We start from the raw sequence: 20,667 nt of genomic DNA on the forward strand, positions 1-20,667 counted from the left end.
ACATTTGGCATGCTTATGTACATCTCTTTCTGTTCACATTGAACTTAGCTTAAGTTGGCAGTAGTAAAAGAAAGTTAAATGACTCTTAGATTTACTTTGACTTTATTTGCATTGCTAAATGTGTTGAGATACAAAAGCCAGAGTGTTTCTTGTGTGATAAGATTCCTGCCAATGGAAGCATCAAGTCAAGAAAGATTATTTCTGAATATCCTGAAAATAAATCACAGGATACAGATTTCTTTGCAGGAGAATAAGCTCAATTTTAAAAGGATTAAAGTTTACCAAAGCTTATATTTGCCCCAATATGACTGGAAAAAGCTTTATCAAGTCATGTACTTTATAAATACTTGAACTGGTGGGTTGCTCAGAACAAGAAAAAAATTTGAAACAGCACTTCTGTTCACTTGATATAACCTACTCTTGAACTCTGGTATTTTCCTAATATTTTGAAGCCAGATATGCTGTTTGGCAGGCAAATGGGCAAAAATTATTAGGATTTTAATAAAGCTTAAGGGTTTTTTGTTGTTTGTTTTTAAGAAGAGAACTGAATATAAAACTCCTAGTAGAAAACAGGGAAGAATCTTCTGGACTTTATATTAGGCTTGGTTGTTGAGAATTTTAACCAAAAGCAAAGCAACAAAAGAAAAAATAAATAAATGAGACTTCATCAAAATTAAAAACTTGGGCATCAAAGGGCTTCTCTCCAAAGAAGACATACAAATGGCCAAAACACACATGAAAAGATGCTCAACATTATTAGCATTAAAGAAATGCAAATCAAAACCACAATGAGATACTATTTTACATCCAATAATAGAATGGCTGCTATTAAAAGAAATAAGTGTTGGAGAGAATGTGGAGAAAGAGGAACATTCATTTATTTTTGGGAGGAATGTAAAATAATGCAGCCTCTGTGGAAAAGTTTGGTGGTTCCTCAGAAATTATAGAACTACCATGACTCAGCCATCTCACAGACATACACCCAAAAGAACTGAAAGCAGGTACTCAAATATTTGCAACTGATGTTTAGTGGCATTATTTCACAATTGCTAAAAGACAAAAGCAACCCAAGTATCCAGCAACTGATGAGTGAATTTTAAAAATGCAGTATATACATACAATGTAATGTTATTTAAGCAGTGAACAGGAATGAATTTCTGATACATGCAACAACATGGAGAAACCCTGAAGACCACATGCTGAATGTAAGCCAGGCACAAAAGGACAAATAATATATGATTTCACTTACATGAAATGCTTAGAATAAGAAAGTTTATAGAATAAGCAACTAGAATACACGTTATCAGGGTCTGGCGGATAGGTGTGGGATAAGGGAAGGAAATGGAGACTTAATGCTTCATTTGTGCAGATTTTGGTTTGGAGTGATGGAAAGGGTTTGGTAATGCATGGTGGTGATGGCACTGTGAAAGTGACAGACAACCCTGAATTATATGTGAATGTGGTTAAAAGGGGAAAGTTTAGATTGTATATATTTTACTAGAATAAAAACAAACAAAACCCATAGGATGGGGAAGCAGATGTGGCGTAAGCAGTTCAGCACCCACCTCCCACATGGGAGGTCCCAGGTTCAGTTCTTAGGAGTGCTTCCTAAAGAAAAAAACAAACAACGAGCAGACAACAAGCAAAAAACCAAAAAACCAAACCCAAAAACAATGAGCAAACAATGAGCAAAAATGAGCAGACAAGGAAAACAATGAGCAAAATAAAAAAAAGAGCAAACAACGAGCAGAGAGACAACGAGCAGAGAGACAAGCAACTCAGGGGAGCCAATGTGTGGCTCAATGGTTGAGCGCCAACCTTCTGCATATGAGGTCCTGTGTTCAATTGCCAGTCCCAGAACCTCAAAGAAAACAACCAACCAACCACAAAAAAAACCATAGGACTATACAACCCAAACAGTGAACCCTAATGTAAACTACTGACTATGGTCAATAGTACAGTTTTGATAATATTCTTTCATCGATTATAACAAAAATACCACACCCATGAAAAATGTTAACAGAGGGGTATGGGGGGTTATATGGGAACTGTATATTTTGCATGTTTTTTTCTGTAAATCTATAACTTCTCTAATAAAAAGAAGTTACAAAAAAAGACAATGCAAGGGAATTCAGAAGATTACTTATGTTCTAAAGAGATAACTATAGAAAAATATAAAATTGAAAACTAAAGAAAAAATTTTATAAATATAGCAGGCAAAAGAAAAATAGTACAAATATAAAATTAACACCAAAATCTCAAATATAGCATGAAAATTTTAAATATGTTTTTGTTCAAGGAGAAGACCAACCAAGAGTATGTGCATTGGTCCAGAACATGCCTGGAAAGGTCCAAAGCTTATGGTGTTAAGAAATCATATTCTTAAGTGAAGAAGAGAGATATCTCATAATGCTCAAGACTACTACACAGAAAACTGTCCTTAAGAACATGTGAGACTTCTAAGTTTAGATTTGTTCATTATGCTAAAAATAGCCTTGGTAAGAAAGCAGAATGATGAAGAAGCATCTACTGACTCTATGGCTTCTGAAATCTAAATTCAGACTACCCTCTGGTGTTGGTAGACAACCAAGATATAGAAGCTCCAATAGCTGGGCAGGGGAAAAACAGGAGGGAGGCCTTGATGAAGAACTACTAGGTTACGTGGAAACTAGAAAACACAGGTTTATCAAATGTTCCCCTTCCTGAAATTAACAAATATTAAAACAACAAAAAGTATATAAGCACACAAACTTAACCCTTTCACCAGGTGAAAGACATACAAAAAGAAGAGGAATGCTATTCCTAGCTACATTAATGTTTTTAAGTTACAGTGATGTATAACAAGAAATGGTTTCCATTTGGTTTCTAGCTATTACAAACAAGCTGTTTGCACTCCCTTTGTCCTTGAGGAACACGAAACCTACCATGTGGTAAAGTTATGTTTGCACCATCAATGATTGCTTGTGCCAGTTCATGATCATTGCTCTCAAAAGCATGTGCTGCAGCCTTCAAGGCATCCCAAATCTCTTTGCGACCTTCAAAAGCTGGTGCAGTATCCCAAAATTCATCCCTCTTGCTGCGCAGTTGTCCATCTGTCATGGGATAATCACTTTTCCATTTTGGTTTCTCCTTTTTCAAAGGCTGGTTGCGACCTAAAGCAACTGAGAAGAAAAATAAAAGACATAAAGCCAAAATGTACAAAAGATACACCAAAAGGTATCTGGTCATCCCTTTTTTTGATTCTTTCATCAAAACTATGGCTAGAAGTTTACCTGTTGACTAATTTGTGAATTCTGCAACTCCCCTATTTTAACACTATAAGAACAAATGGAGACATTAAATGGCTCTATTCAAAACTTCCAATGACAAATTAGAAGCTTTTCTCCATTCAGTGTCTTCTCCAAAGTAAGATTTTAAAAAATTACCTAAAAGGAATAATAATAAGTGTTTTTTCATCAGACTATAATGACAGGACATACAAAATAGCAAAGAGATGCTCCCAAAATAGGTGAGATAAGTAGGGAAACCAAACAGTAATGTTAGTTTGTTCTCAGGACTTTAGGGCATATGTAGCCATGAAGCAGGAAATGAGAAATACCCAAGAGGCAAAGGTTGCTTTGTGGTGTGCAGAAGAAGAAAAGCCTAATCACAAGATCCCTAAAGAAGCCTGGTCATAGGACTGCTTCCTCTAGCATTCCCCTCTAGAGGACTGTGAATGCCCTTCTCTGAAACTCAAGCAGAAGCTAATTTAGAAGGGTGGTGGAAATGGGTGGAATCAATACTTCACTCTTTGGAGGAACCAAGATTGGAAAACAAAATCTTTGATCCTCCAACCAAAAAAGCAGAACTACAATAACCTACTCTAGTTTCAACCCAAAAGGAGGAGGAAAGAGAACAAGAGTCCACTACTTTTTGCCTAAGTGACAGCATCTCTCTTAGAGAATGTTACATAGTAGTAGTGTTAGAACAATTTTGATGCAGCTTCTTTGCATTGGCATATGATCATTTACCTATTACAATGGGTCATGTTGACATAGAGACATTCATGCTTATCTATGGCTCTGTGGAATTATATGGAGCCATGAATAAGAAATAGTTTGATAGATGGGAGAATAGGTAAAAAAGAAAATTGAAGCTTGATGAAAAGATAAGAGGAGTAGGTAAGAGTGGGTGGAAAATAAATGACAGACAGGTGGGAAGGAGAGAAGGTGATGTCAAAATGTAAGGTTCTATATATAATTGCAGGAAAATGCTAATTTAAGAGAAATTATTCTCAAAATGATTTCCAAGGATCCATGAAATTAACCAATGCCTCACTGGCCCAGGGTCAAATAAAATTTGGGCTATGCATAACAGAATGTAAAGCAAAATGAACACAGTCCTTAGGCAATCTCTATACCCTATGCCAAGTATGTCCCTGGATCACAGGACCACCAGAGCTGCAAAGCATGCTTGGTTCAATACATAGATTAAACGATACTCTTCATCACTCTGGCCACTCTATCCCAAGGCAGCACACACTGGGTCTCTTCAGTCCTTGCATCTTCAGGGTAGCACACTGCCAGCTGTTTTCCTCTTAAAGCAGTCAATTTTTTGACTTACTGCTATTTCTTGACCCTCTAACTTATGAAACAAGTTGAATTCTAAAAGGGAGTAGATAGCACAGTAGAAAAGAGACTATTTAGTAGCAAACTGGAAATGCACTCCAAATCTCCTTATTTAATAAATATTTACTGAGTGCCTATAAAGGACAACACCTATGGATATGTACATCAGGAGTAATCAGAATTTGAGACATCTATACAAATGACTTTTGTTTGTATTTTTCAAATAATATAGATATATGCAGACAGCGATACATTACACTTTAAAGGGGGCTCAGATTATGTCAGAAAATCATAATTTGCCCACTGATTTCACTGATGAGATAAAATGAGAGGTACATTTTATTTTCTGCTACATTAATCTTGGGATGAATAAGAAGCAGTTTAGGGACAGCACCCAGTATTAGATAAATTTACAAAGCAGGGAGTGTAACAAAAGACACAATGGGTCGGTAACATACACTTGTGGTCTGCAAGTCTACCTGAATAGTTCCATAGAACTGTTTGTCCTTAAGTCCTAGAAGATGAGAAGAAATGAAATAAATATAGGAGGGATCACCTGGTGTAATTTTTCCTGTCATTATGAAAATATCACAAGGCAAAGACAAAAATAATAAAATCTCCACAATCTTGGTACCCAACACTAACACAATTGAAAGAAGCCCTCAGAGGAATAAAAAAAACCCACACAACAAAACTGCCTAATAAGGTAGAAAATATTTTGAAGAAGGTAAAGCACCTTCTTTACAATTATGAGGTAGCTTTAGTGCATCTTCCTCCATCTGGAGGCAGAAGAACAAAGTTCATAAAATGGAGAGACGATACATTATGCTGCTTAAGGATAATCATTACTCTAATTGCATTTTCAAACCTATATGCTGTCTAAAGTTTCACAGGAATTACTCTGAAAAAAAAGTAAATAGGACAAAAGAAATGCTTGTGAAATGAAGGAAGCTTACTTTTATTTCTTTCTAGGTCTCTATTCTACCTAAATTACAAACATATATGTAACACAATCTGCCTATAAAAAATGTCCTTTAATCTTTTGCAACATAAATACTATTTTAGTGAAACCACTGAGCAATGCAGAATTTTCACTACTAAATCTGTTAAATTTTTTTCTAATTTTTAAAATTTATTGAAGTATATCACTCATACATTAACAATACATATAGGGAAGCAGATTTGGCCCAACAGATATGGCGTCCGCCTAAGACGTGGGAGGTCCAAGGTTCAAACCCAGGGCCTCCTGACAGGTGTGATGAGCCGGCCCATGCACAGTGCTGATGTGCTCAAGGAGTGCTGTGCCACGCAGGGGCGTCCCCAGCGTAGGGGAGCCCCATGCACAAGGAGAGCATCCTGTAAAGAGAGCTGTCCAGCACAAAAAAAAGTGTAGCCTGCCCAGGAATGGTGCCACACACACACACACAGAGCTGATGCAGCAAGATGACGTAACAAAAAGAGACATGGATTCCGGGTGCTGCTGACAAGAACACAGAAGAACATGCAGCGAATGAACACAGAGAGCAGACAACTGGGTGGGGGGGAGAGGGGGGAAGGGGAGAGAAAGAAATAAAAAGCAAATGAAAAACAATATGTATATAGTAATAGTTGTGAACTTACAAAAAATACCTATAACATCAATCAGAACTCTCATACCTCACCCTACCACCAATATCTTGCATTGTTGTTAAACATTTTTAATTATTAAAGAGCATCATTAAAATACTACTACTTACCAAAGTATTTTCCCCCAATCCACCCTATTGTTATCTTTATATATGAACGTACATAAACAATAAGTGTATAGTAAAAGCTGTGACTTACAAAGCAAACATGCATAACATCATATAGTGGTCCCATATATCGACCCTCCACCAAATGTCATGAGACATTTGTTTTAGATTATGAAAGAATATTGTCAAAATCTTACTACTAATTATAGTCCTTATCTTACATTTGGTGTATTTCCCCCCAACATGGCCTATTATTATTTTTAAAATAAATTTTCATGACAGAAGTTGTAAATTTATAAAACCATCATGCACATGTGCAGAATTCCCAAACAAAACACCTCTATCAACACATCATGATGTGGTATAACACTGGTTTTAGATTATAAAATAATATCATCCAACTGTTACCACATCCGTAGTGTACATGTGGCACACATTTTTCACACTGCCCCATTATGACCCAGTACATTTTTGGCATAGATGCAAGAATATTACATTATTACTGCTAAGCACAGTCCATTTGTCACTCCAGTTGTATTTTTCCCATGCTTCTCCACATTCCCACCATATTTTCCCATATTTGTATATGATCAAATAGTGATGTATATTTGCTTTACCTGACAAAGGACACTTGCATCTGTACCATCAACCACAATTCTCATCCACCTCTTGGTTTACTGTGCTATTCAGGTCCTAGATTATTCTCTAGCATTCTGTCAACTGGCATTTACATACCTAGGCTACCATTTTCAGCCACATTCTCATTTATAAACTGGCTGTTACCCACAGTACGTGTTACCATCCACTCTATACATTTCCACACTTTTACAGTAAAGCTAATTAAAACTTCTACATACATCAAACATCAGTAGTCCATCTCAGTCCTCCTCTAATCTCCTTTAAGAATCTAACACCTACCACCAGGTCTTAAAGATATTTTCCTACATTTTCTTCTAGAAGCTTTATGGTTCTTGCTTTTATATAGGTTTATATAGGTTTTTAAAACATTTTGAGTTAATTTTTCGATATGGTGTGAGATAGCAGTTCTCTTTCCTTCTTTTTGCTATGGATATTCAGGTCTTTCAGCACTCTTTGTTGAATGGATTGTTCTGCCTGAGCTGACTGGGTTTGACAAGCTAGTCAAAAATCACTTGACCATACACATGAGGGTCTGTTTCTGAACTATCAATTTGGTTCCATTTGGTCTATGTGCCTGTCTTTATGCTAGTACCATGCTATTTTTACCACTGTAGCTAAGTAATATGATTTAAAGTCTGGAGAACAGAGTCCTCCAATTTGGCTTTTCAAGATGTTTTTGGCTACTCAGAACACCTTATCCTTCCAAATAAATTTGATAACCGTGTTTTCAATTTATTTAAAAAATGCTGGTGGAATTTTTATCAGGATTGCATTGAATCCGAATATCAACTTGAGTAGAATTGACATCTTAATGCTATTTAGTCTTCCAATCTGTGAGCATGGAGTGTTCTTCCAATTATTTAGGTTTTTTTATTTCGTTTAACATTGAGTTATAGTTTCCTGAATACAAATGCTTCACATCATTATTTAAGTTTATTCCTGAATATCTGGGTTTTATCTGTTATATTTTCTTTTCAGCATTCTTTTACATTTTCAGTTACTTTTATTGATATAATCTTAATTTCTAGACTCTCTTCCAGGCTTCTTTCTCCTTTCTTTTCTTTTCAGGCTCTAGTACACCCTTTAGTATTTCCTGAAAATTGGTCTCTTGGTTAGAAATGCTCTCGGTTTCTGTTTATCTGTGAATATTCTAAACTTGCCCTCACTTTTGAAAGACAATCTTGCCGGATATAAGATTCTGGGCTGGCAGTTCTTCTCTTTCAATACCTTAAATACATCAGACCACTGTCTTCTTGCCTTCATGGTTTCTGGTGAGAAATCAGCACTTAATCTTACTGGGTATCCCTTATATGTTATGCATTGCTTTTCTCTTGTTGTCTGTTCTCAGAATTCTCTGTCTTTGGCATTTGACATTCTGATTAGTATGTGTCCCAGAATTGATCTATTTGGATTTTTTCAGATGGGAGTACGTTGTGTTTCTTGGACTTGGATAACTATGTCCTTCAACAAGGTTGGGAAATTTTCTACCATTATTTCTTCAAATATTCCTTCTGCCCCTTTTCCCTTCTCTTCTCTTTCTGGGACACCTATGACATGTATATTTGCACATCTCTGGCTATTGTTTAGTTCCCTGAGAATTTGTTCAATTTTTTGCATTCATCTGTTCTTTTGTATGTTCACTTTTAGAGGCCATTTATTCAAGCTCACCAATCCTTTCTTCTGCCTCCTGAAATCAATTATATGATTCCAAAGTAGTTTTAATTTCATTTATTGTACTTTCATTCCCGTAAGATCTGCTATTTTTCTGTGTATGCTTTCAAATTCTTCTTTGTGCTCAATCAATATCTTCTTAATATCCTTAATCTCTTTAGGTATCTCACTGAATTTACTAAGGAGATTTGTTTGAACATCTATGATTAGTCGTCTCAACTCCTTTATGTCATCTGGAGGCTTATCTTGTTCCTTTAACTGAGCCTTATCTTTCTGTTTCTTGGTATGGATTCTAATTTTTTGATGCTGTTTTGGCATCTGGCTTACTAGAACATTTATTCTGGATGCAGTTGTTCTCTTTAGTTTAGGGCTTCCTGCCCTTTTTCCCTTGCTGGTTGTGCCATAGGAGCCAAGGATGTAGTGGTGGTTTAAGCTATGGAGGTTTAAGCTGCTCTCATTGTCCCAGGGACCAGTGAAGCTTCTCCCAACTTTCTCCTTTGCCAAGGGTAGGGACAGAGTCACAACTGTGTGGAATAATCCAAGTTGTGCAGGCCTAGACTATAGTTGCCCAGAAAGTCTGATGAAGCTTCATGTCCGTTTCTTCTCTGCCTTGGGCAGGGATGGAGCTACAGGTGTGGGTAGCAATGTACACAGTGCAGGTCTAAGATGACTACAGTTGTGCTGGTAGACTTCCAATTATTCAGTCTGTGCCAGCCAAATGTACCTGCAGTTACCTGGATAAGCTGGTGCAGGGCCCACCAGTTTCCTCCCTGCCAGTGGTGGGGCTGAAGCCTAGGCTAGGGCTGCAGGCTGATCTGGGTGAAAGAAACTGGTTCCTACTGTCACTGTGACTTTCAGTCAACCTGGCTTCCCCTCAGGCTGTGTGGAATCAAAATGGCCACTACTGGACCTCTTCAAACTTGGGACAGGTTCAAACTTGAGCTGTTCCTAGGGTTATACCCAGCCAGCGAAAACCACCAATCGGCAGCTGAAATTGGTGCCAACCATCCCCTCCTCCCCCGACTCCGGGAAACGGAGCCTCCAACTTCAGCCAAAGAACAGCTCCTGGGGCAGCTTGCACTGCCAAAGTAGGATGATCATCAGCCTCCATGGCATGGCCTGCAATTTCCTGGAGAGGCTGGCGCAGGCCCCCCCAGCCTCCCCCCCACTAGAGCTACAACCTGATCTGGATGGAAATAAGCCAATCCCTACCAACACTGTGAACCTCAGTCTGCGCTGCAACCCCCTCATGTCAGGCGCAGAGCCAAGATGGCAGCTACTGACCTCTCTCTAACTTGGACAGATTCAAACCTTAGCCATTCCAAGGACTATACCCTAGCCCACTGAATCCACCAATCAATAGCCAAAGCCAGTGCTCTTTTCCCCACTCCTGGGAAGTGGATCTTCTAACTCCAGCTGCAGAACAGCTCCCAAGGCAGCCCATGCCTCCAGTGGAGGACGGGCTCCAGCCTCCACAGCGTGAAGTGCTCCACTTATGAATCTTCTCTGCAGATGGGCTGTCTTCCCCCCTTCAATCCCACAAGAATATTACAGGACGCTCCTCCAGTCCCCTGAATCCCCCCAAACAGGTGCTTCAGGTAACTCTGGGGTTTACTACCTGCCCTGTAGCAGGAGCTGACTCTAGGAGCTCCTTATTCCACCACCATCTTGCTGGTTGTCAGTCTGTTAAATTTCTAATGTCAAACAAAGAAATGTAGTTAATTGCCTAATTCATCTTTTGAAAGTAAACAATTAATAAGAAAAAATAAGCATTTAGCAAATGCATTGGAACTATCCTCTTTTGAAAACCTGAAAATATTTAGGGTTGTTATGAAGATTTAATAAGTTAGTATTTGTGAAGCACTGACTGGCAAACAATAACACTATAATATAGGGAAGCGGACAGGGCTGAAGCAATCGGCCTCCCGTCTACTATATAGGAGGTCCAAGGTTCAATACCCAGGGCCTCCTGGTGAAGACAAGCTGGTCCGTGTGGCGAGCTGGCCCACGTGGAGTACTGGCCTGCACAGAGTACTACCCCATGCAGGAGTGCTGGTCCATGCATGAGTGCTGGCCAACACAGACAGCTGGAGCAGCAAGATGATGCAACAAAAAGAGACACAGAGGAGAGCTAATAAGAGACCGAGCAGACAGGGAGCCAAGGTGGCACACTACATATTTCCCACTCCAGAAGGTCCCAGGATCAGTTCCTGGAACTGCCTAATAAGAATACAAGCAGACACAGAAGAAGACATTGGGTGAGCACACACAAAAAACACAATTATAATATAAATACAAAAAAATTGGAAGAACTGTATGCAATCAGAAATCCTTAATCATTTTTACAAAAATATATAGGCAAAGTCTTTCTTTTCTGCCATGTACTTACTATACACTTATATTCCTAGAAATCTGCACACTAAATATTGTGTTTTGATTTTCAGTGGTACCACAAACCAACATTTCTGAAAACACTTGGGCACAAAAAACAGCTCAGCAGCTATGTTTACACCAAGTCAACCATTATCAATTATGAAGAAATAAGATGTGGAATACATATTCAAGTGGATTGCATTTCATACTCATAAATTTTCAGATTCATCTGTTTAGTGCATCTTCTGCTCAGGACCATTCACAGTATCTGGAACTAAGAACAACGTTCCAACTATGAAAGAACTTAAGGACAGGAAATATCCCTTATTCTCCAAATTTGTTTAAAGCTTAAATTACATGAAACCAACCATACTGTTTTCTTCCATGATTAAAATGTAAGAAACAAAAACAACTACTTAATTTCAGAAAATAAGTTTACTGAAGTCCTTAAATTTTTCAGAAGTTAATGCCCTCCTTTCCAATTTATTACTTTTCTCAAAACCTTACCCAAAACTCACCTTCTTCTCAGAAGTCTTTTAATCATATTCATCTATTCCTTTTTTTTTTCCCCAAAGATTTATTTATTTATTTATTTAATTCCCCCCTGCCCCGGTTGTCTGTTCTCTGTGTCTATTTGCTGTGTCTTGTTTCTTTGTCCGCTTCTGTTGTCGTCAGCGGCATGGGAAGTGTGGGCGGCGCCATTCCTGGGCAGGCTGCACTTTCTTTTGCGCTGGGCGGCTCTCCTTATGGGCGCACTCCTTGCGCGTGGGGCTCCCCTATGCGGGGGACATCCCTGTGTGGCAGGCACTCCTTGCGCGCATCAGCACTGCGCATGGGCCAGCTCCACACGGGTCACGCCTTCCATGTGGTAGGCGGATGCCCTAACCACTGGGCCAAGTCCGTTTTCCTATTCATCTATTCTTTACCTTATCTTTCCTTATAACCTTTACATGCTTATTTCCACCCTGACAAATAGTTACAATACATGAAAATCCAAAGAAGGCATGTTTCTCAATTCTAAAAAGCATATAATTTTAACTATTTTAACACATAATTGAATGCATTTTATCAAAAGCTCATCTTAATATTTTACTGATAAGAAATAATATTCACCAAAATGAAATATGACTGTAGTTGTCTGCATATTTTTGGCTCCTCTTTGAAAATTTTTTAATGTAGGGATACTTCAAATGAAGAAAGAAGAGGTCATAATGCAATTATCAGGTGTATTAGTCGGCCAAAGGGATGCTAATGCAAAATACCAGAAATTGGTTGGTTTTTATAAAGGGTATTTATTTGGGGTAGGAGTTTACAGATAACAGGCCATAAACATAAGGTACTTCCCTCACCAAAGTCTATTTTTGTGTGTTGGAGAAAGATGGCTGCTGATGACTGCAAGGGTTTGGGCTGCCTGGGTTCCTCCCGTCCAGGGTCTTGCTTCTCTATGGGTTCAAGGTTCCTTCCTTCCCAGGGCTTGCTTCTTCCTTGGCTCAGGGTTCTCTCTTCCTGGGGCTGGCTTCTCTCTCCTCTGTGAATTTTCATCCTGGGCCTCCAGCTTAAGGCTTCAGCATCAAACTCCAACATCGAAACTGCAACATCAGAAACCCCTCAACTCTGTCCTTTGACCTGCCTTTTATCTGTGAGTCCCTACCCACCAAGGAGCAGGGACTCAATACCCTAATGACGTGGCCCAATCAAAGCCCCAATCATAACTCAATCACACACAGGTGCAGACCAGATCACAAACATAATCCAATATCTAATTTTGGAATTCATAACCATATCAAACTATTACATCAGGTAAGTATCAAGATATGACTTATGCATGAAAGCAGAAGTGGCTCAACTGACAGAGCATTCATCTACCATATGGTGGGTCCAGGGTTCGATCCCCGGGGCCTCCTGACCCGTGTGGTAAGCTGGCCCACGCACAGTACTGCTGCGTGCAAGGAGTGCTGTGCCACACAGGGGCACCCCTACGTGGGTTCAAGGAGTGCACCCCGTAAGGAGAGCCGCCCCGTGTGAAAAAAGCGCAGCCCACCCAGGAGTGGCGCCACACACACAGTGAGCTGATGCAGCAAGATGATGCAACAAAAAAGAGATGCAGTTTCCCAGTGCTGCTGGATAATGCAATTAGATGCAGAAGAACACACAGCGAATGGACACAGAAAGCAGACAACAGGGGTAGGGGAGAGAAATAAATAAAATAAATCTTAAAAAAAAAAAGGATATGAATTATGCAATAATAGCTTGAACAAACTGAAACTGGAAGCATCAGCTCTCCTAATACATATATCTTTAAAGCCATTACAATCAAAGACAAAATATTGTTTGAAAGAATTTTGAAGACCAAAGCAGCAAGGTATATGACTGGGATAATGCTCCTATATTAGAATGATCACAAAAAGTCTTTCTTTATTCCCAAACACCTTGCATTGGAGCGGAATATTTGTTACAATTGATGATAGCACTTTTTTGCAACTGTACTAATTTTTTTTTAACAGTGGTTACCTTTGTCACAGTTGATGAAATATGATCAAAATAGTACTATTAACTATTGTCCATAGTTTACATTAAGGTATATTTTTCTATATATCACCCTATTATTAACACTTTGTATTAATGTCATGCATTTGTTTTAAGAATGAAAAAATATTCTTATATTTGTACTATTAACTATAGTCCATTGCCTACAGTTGGGGTCACTGTGTTACACAGTCCTATGATAAACCTTTTAACTTTTATTCTAGTAACATATACAACCTAAAGATTCCTCTTTTAAACTGCGTTCATCTATATAATTTAGTGCTATTAATTACACTTACAATTATGTGCTACCATCACCACCATCCATTTCCAAACCTTTACAATCAATCTAAATAGAAATTCTGTACAAATTAAGAATCAACTCCCCATTCTCTAACCCCAGTCTGTCCTTTGATAATCTATATTCTAGATTCTAACTGTATAAGTTTGCTTATTAGAATTAGTTCATATCAGTGAGATCATACAATATTTGTCCTTTTGTGTCTGGCTTATTTCAGTCATGTTGTCATATACATCAGGACTTCATTTCTTTTTACAGCAGAATAATATTCCATTGTATTATATACCACATTTTGTTTATCAATTAATTTGCTGATGGACACTTAGATAGTATCATCTTTTGGTAACTGTGAATAATGCTGCTGTGAACAATGATGTGCAAAAATCTGTTTGAGCCTCTGCTTTCAGTTTTTCTGGGTATAGATCTAGTAGTGGGATTGTCCAGTTATCGATTATTTTATACTTTGCTTCCTAAAACAGTCAAACTATCTTCCACAGCATCTGCACCATCTTATGTTCCCACCAGTGATGAATAAGTGTCCTATTTTGCCACATCGACACTGGCTTTTGTTCTTTTTTAATAGTAGCCATTCTAGTGGAAGTGAAATATCTCAATGTGGTTTTGGTTTGCATTTCCCTAATAGGAAGTAATGTCAAACATCATATCCTTTTTTAGTCATTGCGTATCCACTTTACAGAAAGGTCTATTCGAGCCTTTTGCCCATTTTTAAATTGGGCTGCCTTTTTTTGGTTGAGTTGTAGGATTTCTTTATATACTCTGGATATTAAATCTTTATTGCTTATACCAAATGCCATCAATTATAAGGCATAAATTGTGTGCTTTATTAATATGTACCAATAAAACCAATTTGTTTTTAAAAAAACCTTAACAGATGTGAAATATTCAAATATTTTCTCAAATTGAGTAGGTTGTCTTTTCGTTTTCATGACCAAGTCCTTTGACACACAAAAGTTTGAAATTTATTGATGTCCTGTTTATCTACTTTTTCTTTCATTGCTTACGCTTTGGGTATAAAGTCTAAGAAACCATTGCCTAACACAAGATCCTGGAGATGCTTCCCTACATTTTCTTCTAGGTCTTTGATCCAATTTGAATTCATTTTTGTATATGGTATAAGATAGGGGCCTTCTTTCATTCACAAGGTCCAGGGTTCAATCCCTGGTACCTCCTTAAAAAAAAAAAATCAACTGGCCATAGGTGTGAGGGTCTATTTTTGAACTCTCAGTTCAATTCCATTGGTTGTTATGACTGTCCTTGTGTCAGTACCATGTTGTTTTGACCACTGCAGCTTTGCAATATTCTTTAAAGTCAGGAAGTGAGTCCTCTAACCTCATTCTTCTTTTCCAAGATGTTTTTGGCTATTTAGGCCCCTTACCTTTCCAAGTAAATTTGATAATTGGGTTTTCCATTTCTGTAAAGTAAGCTGTTGGAATTTTTATTGAGATTGTGTTGAAACTGTAAATTATTCTGAGTAGAACTGACATTTTAATGAAATGTCCTTCCATTTATTTAAGTCTTTTTAAATTTCTTTTAGCAATGTTTTGTAATTTTCTATGTATGTCCTTTACTTTCTTGGCTGGATTTATTTCTAGTCATTTGATTCTTTTAGTTACAATTGTAAATGGAATTTTTTCCTTGATTTTTCTCCTCAGCTTGCTCATTACTACTGTATGTTGATCTTGTACTCCATCACTTTGCTGAATTAGGTTAGTAGCTCTAGTAGCTTTGTTGTAGGTTTTCTGGGACTTTCAATATATTGAAACATGTCATCTGCAAATAGGGATAATTTTACTTCTTTCTTTCCAATTTAGATGCCTTTTATTTCCTTTTCTTCCCTAACTGCTCTGGCTGGAACTTCAGTACAATGTTTTTTTTTTTTTTTTTTAATTAATTTATTTATTTAATTTCCCCCCCCTCCCCTGGTTGTCTGTTCTTGGTGTCTATTTGCTGCGTCTTGTTTCTTTGTCTGCTTTTGTTTGTTTGTCCGCTTCTGTTGTCGTCAGCGGCACGGGAAGTGTGGGCGGCGCCATTCCTGGGCAGGCTGCTCTTTCTTTTCACGCTGGGTGGCTGTCCTCACGGGCGCACTCCTTGCGTGTGGGGCTCCCTCACGCGGGGGACACCCTTGCGTAGCACGGCACTCCTTGCGCGCATCAGCACTGCGCATGGCCAGCTCCACACGGGTCAAGGAGGCCCGGGGTTTGAACCGCGGACCTCCCATGTGGTAGACGGACGCCCTAACCACTGGGCCAAAGTCTGTTTCCCAACTTCAGTACAATGTTGAATAACAGTAATAATAATGGGCATCCTTGTCCTGTTCCTGATCACAGAGGAAAAGCTTTCAGTCTTTTACCACTGGTATGATATTACCTATAGGTTTTTCATATATGTCCTTTTCTTGTTGAGAAAATTTCCATCATTCCTACTTATATCACAAAAATGTTTTTATCAAGAAAGGATGCTGGATTTTGTCAAATGCTTTTTCTGCATCAATGGAGATGATCATGTAGTTAATGTAGTTATTCCCTTTGTTTTGCCAATGTAGTGTATTGTATTAATTTTTCTATGTTGAATTACCCTTGCATACCTGGGTAAAATATACTTGATCATGGTGTATAATTCATTTAATGTGCTATTGGATTCAATTTGCAAGTATTTTGTTGAGAACTTTTGCATCTATATTCATGAAAGAAACTGGTCTTTAATTTTCTTTTCTTGTAGTACCTTCAACTGGCTTTGATATTAGGGTGATATTGGCCTCTGTATTAGTCTGCCAAAGGCTGCCAATGCAAAGTTCCAGAAATGGGTTGGCTTTTATAACAGGAAATTTATAAGGTAAAAGTTTACAGCTATGAGATTGTGAAAATGTCCAAATCAAGGCATCAACAGACATGTTCTCTTACCAAAGTCAGTCACTGCTGATCCTGGCATCCTGCCATGTGGTGAGACAAGATGGCAATCAATCTCTGCTGAGGTTCCTGCCCTCCTCTCAAGGCTCACTGTCTGTAGGAGCTCAGCTGTTGCGAACAGGCATATGACTTCTCTCTTTCTGGGCCTCCGTCTCAGATGGCTGCTCTACTTTCTTCCTGAGCACAGCTGTTAGTCAGGCAAATGCCTAGTTGCTTCAGCCTTGAACTGGTCTGTGGCCCCACTCTCTTCTGCACTTTGTGCCTCAGCTTTTGCTGCTAACAATCCTTGAGTTCTCTCTCAAATGGCCGGATCAAAATAGGAAAGCTCCCTTTTCTGTGTCTTCTGTGTGTTCTCAGTTTATAGAAGACCCAGCATGAGGGCAGAGACTGCATCTGGGTGACACCTCACTTACAAAGTCCAGCAAAAAGGAATCTTATCAAGGTCTCTTCACTGAACTATGCAATCAAAAGTCTCACACCCAAAGAACAGATCAGTTAAACACATTTTTTTTTCTGGCTTCACCAAATTCAAACTGAATCACAGCCTCATAGAATGAGTTTGGTAGGGTTCCTGCTTTTTCAATTTTTGGTAAGAGTTTGGGCAGGACTGATATTAATTCTTCTTGGAATGACTGATAGAATTCACCTGTGAATTCATCTGGTCTTGGGCTTTCTTTGTTGGAAGGTTTTTGTTTTTTTTTTAAAAAAATATTTATTTATTTATTTCTCTCCTCTCCCACCCCCCAGTTGTCTGTTCTCTGTGTCCATTCGCTGTGTGTTCTTCTGTGGCCCCTTCTATCCTTGTCAGCGGCACTGGGAATCTGTGTTTCTTTTTGTTGCGTCGTCTTGTTGTGTCAGCTGTACGTGTGTGCAGCGTCATTCCTGGGCAGGCTGCACTTTCTTTCACGCTGGGTGGCTCTCCTTACGGGGTGCACTCCTTGCATGTGGGGCTCCCCTACGCAGAGGACACCCCTGCATGGCACGGCACTCCTTGCGCGCATCAGCACTGCACATGAGCCAACTCCACACGGATCAAGGAGGCCCAGGGTTTGAACCGCGACCTCCCATGTGGTAGGCGGAAGCCTTATCCATTGGGCCAAGTCCCCTTCCCTGGAAGGTTTTTGATGACTGGTTCAATCTCTTTATCTGTAATTGATCTGTTGAGGTTCTACTTCTAGGGTCAGTGTAGGCTGTTCATGTGTTTCCCATAATTTGTCCATTTCATCTGGATTGTTTAATTTCTTGGCATAAAGTTGTTCATAGCATCCTCTTATGATCTTTTTCTATTTCTGTGGGGTCAGTAGTGATATCCCCCTCTCATTTCTAATTATTTGTCTTCTCTCCTGTGTTGTCAGTCTAGCTAAAAGTTTGGCAATTTTATTTATGTTTTCAAAGAACCCTTTTTTGGTTTTGTTAATTTTCTCTATTTTTTTTTTATTCTCAGTTTAATTTATTTCTTTTCTAATCTTTGTTCTTTCTTTCCTTCTGCTTGCTTTGGGATTAGTTTGATGTTCTTTCTCCAATTCCTCAAGATGTACAGTTAGGTCTTTGATTTTAGTTCTATTTTCTTTTTTAATGTAAGTGTTTAGGGCTATAAATTTCCCTCTTAGTACTACCTTCAATGAATCCCGTAAGTTTTGATATGCTGTGTTCTAGTTTTCATCATTTCAAAATAGTAAGTGATTTCCCTTGAAATTTCTTCTTTGACCCACTGATCATTTAAAAGTGGGTTACTTAACTTCCATGTATTTGTACTTTCCAGTTCTCCCATTATTGATTTCCAGTTTCATTCCATTTATGGTCAGAGAATATGCACTGTATAATTTCAATCCTTAAAAAATTTACTGAGACTTGTTTTGTGACCCAACATGTATCCTTCTGAGAAGAATGTAATAACCTGCTATTCTGGGATGCAATGTTCTGTATATATCTGTTAGGTCTAGTTCATTTATCATATTATTCAGGTTCTCAGTTTCCTTATTGATCTTCTGTCTAGATGTTCTATATATTGATTAGAGTGGTGGAATAGTATCCAACTATTATTGCAGCCTGCCCAAGAACGGCACCGCACACACGGAGAGCTGATGCAACAAAAAGAAACACAGGTTCCCAGTGCTGCTGCTAAGGACAGAAATGGTCACAGAACACACAGCAAATGGACACAGAGAGGAGACAAATGGGGGGGGGAGACAAGTAAATAAAAAAATAAATCTTAAAAAAGAAAAAAAAGAAAAGAGTAGAGCTTATATTGAGGATACAGTATACCCCAGCTGGGGTTGTTTTGTTTTTTACTATTTGCACGGAATATTTTTGGCCATCCTTTCTTTCACTTTCAACTTATTTGTATCTTTGGGTCTAAGATGCGTTGTTCATAAACAACATATAGCTGGATCACGCTACTTTATCCACTTTGCCAACGTGCATCTTTTAATTGGGGAGTTTAATCAATTAACATTTGATGTTATTACTGTAAAGACAGTACTTGTTATTTTGTCCTTTGGTTTTTATATATCTTATTTTCCTCTATTTCCCTTTATTACAATCTTCTTTACTATATAGTGATCCCAAGTGATGTATCTGACCAATCCCTTCTTCAATTCTGTTTCTGTATACTTAAAAAATATATTCTAGGGGAGCAGATGTAGCTTAAGTGGTTAAGCACCTGCTTCCTATGTATGAAGTCCTGGGTTCGGTCCCCAGTACCTCCTAAAAACAAAACAAACAAATGAAAAAACCACCTCTCATTGGGGAATGGATGTGGCTCAGTGGTTGGGTGCCTGCTTTCACTGTACAATGTCCTGGGTTCGACCCCCAGTACCTCCTAAAAAAAGCCCCCCAGAACAAGCAAACAAACAAAAACAAAAAAACACCAAAAAATCATTCTATGTGGTTATCCTCAGGTATATACACCTACATCTATGACCTATTTGAAAAGATACTTAGCTTCCATAGTATATACATTCACTGCTTCCACATCCCTGTTTCCCCTCTGTATGTTTTTTTGTTCCACTTTATCAATTTATATTTTGCATGTACATTATCAGGAACTATGCCTTTTTCTTGTTCAATTGTAGTCTGATTCTTATAGGAAATGAAGAGTAGAACTGTATATTGAGAATACAGTACTAATGGGTTTCACATTTTCCCTTTTAGTTAATCTTATTGATAACTTTCATTTCTTCACACTACTCCAAGCTACTCCTGTCTTGTTTCTTTTCCTTTAAACCTGCAGAACTTCCCTTAATAATTCTTGTAGTTACTAAATTACAATTCAGTAATTTTTGTAGAACTCTTTCTGTTTACCTTTAAAAATTTTAAACTCTCCCTCATTTCTGAAGGACAGTTGCAATGGATAAAGAATTTTTGGCAGGGAAGCAGACTTAGCCCAATGGATAGGGTATCCGCCGACCACATGGGAGGTCCGCGGTTCAAACCCCAGGCCTCCTTGACCCATGTGGAGCTGGCCCAGGCGCAGTGCTGATGCGTGCAAGGAGTGCCGTGCCACGCAGGGGTGTCCCTGCATAAGGGAGCCACACATGCAAGGAGTGTGCCCCGTAAGGTGAGCCGACCAGTGCAAAAGAAAGTTCAGCCTGTCCAGGAGTGGTGATCATACACACGGAGAGTTGACGCAGCAAGATGATGCAACAAAAAGAGACACAGATTTCCGGTGCCACTGACAACAACAGAAGCAGACAAAGAAGAACACACAGCAAATGGACACAAAGAACAGACAAGTGGGGTGGGGGGAAAGGGAGAGAAATAAAAAAAAAATGAAAAAAAAAAATTTTTGGCAGGCAGTTTTTCAGTACCTTAATTATGCTACTACCTCCTTGCCTTCCTTGTTTCTGATGAGAAATAGGCACTTAGTCTTATGAGGACTCCTTGTATAT

General features: G+C 38.6%; 1 protein-coding gene across 1 annotated transcript in view; it reads right to left on the minus strand.

The window, feature by feature from the left end:
- UBTD2 (ubiquitin domain containing 2) overlaps positions 1-20,667 on the minus strand; it is an 87,622-nt gene that overhangs the window by 25,381 nt on the left and 41,574 nt on the right. Inside the window, exon 2 of the mRNA XM_012527646.3 lies at positions 2,925-3,161. Within this exon, the coding sequence (XP_012383100.2) occupies positions 2,925-3,161 (237 nt within the window). The remainder of the gene's footprint in view (positions 1-2,924; positions 3,162-20,667) is intronic.

This window comes from Dasypus novemcinctus, chromosome 2 (assembly GCF_030445035.2).
Source record: "Dasypus novemcinctus isolate mDasNov1 chromosome 2, mDasNov1.1.hap2, whole genome shotgun sequence".
Classification (NCBI taxonomy): Eukaryota; Metazoa; Chordata; class Mammalia; order Cingulata; family Dasypodidae; genus Dasypus; species Dasypus novemcinctus.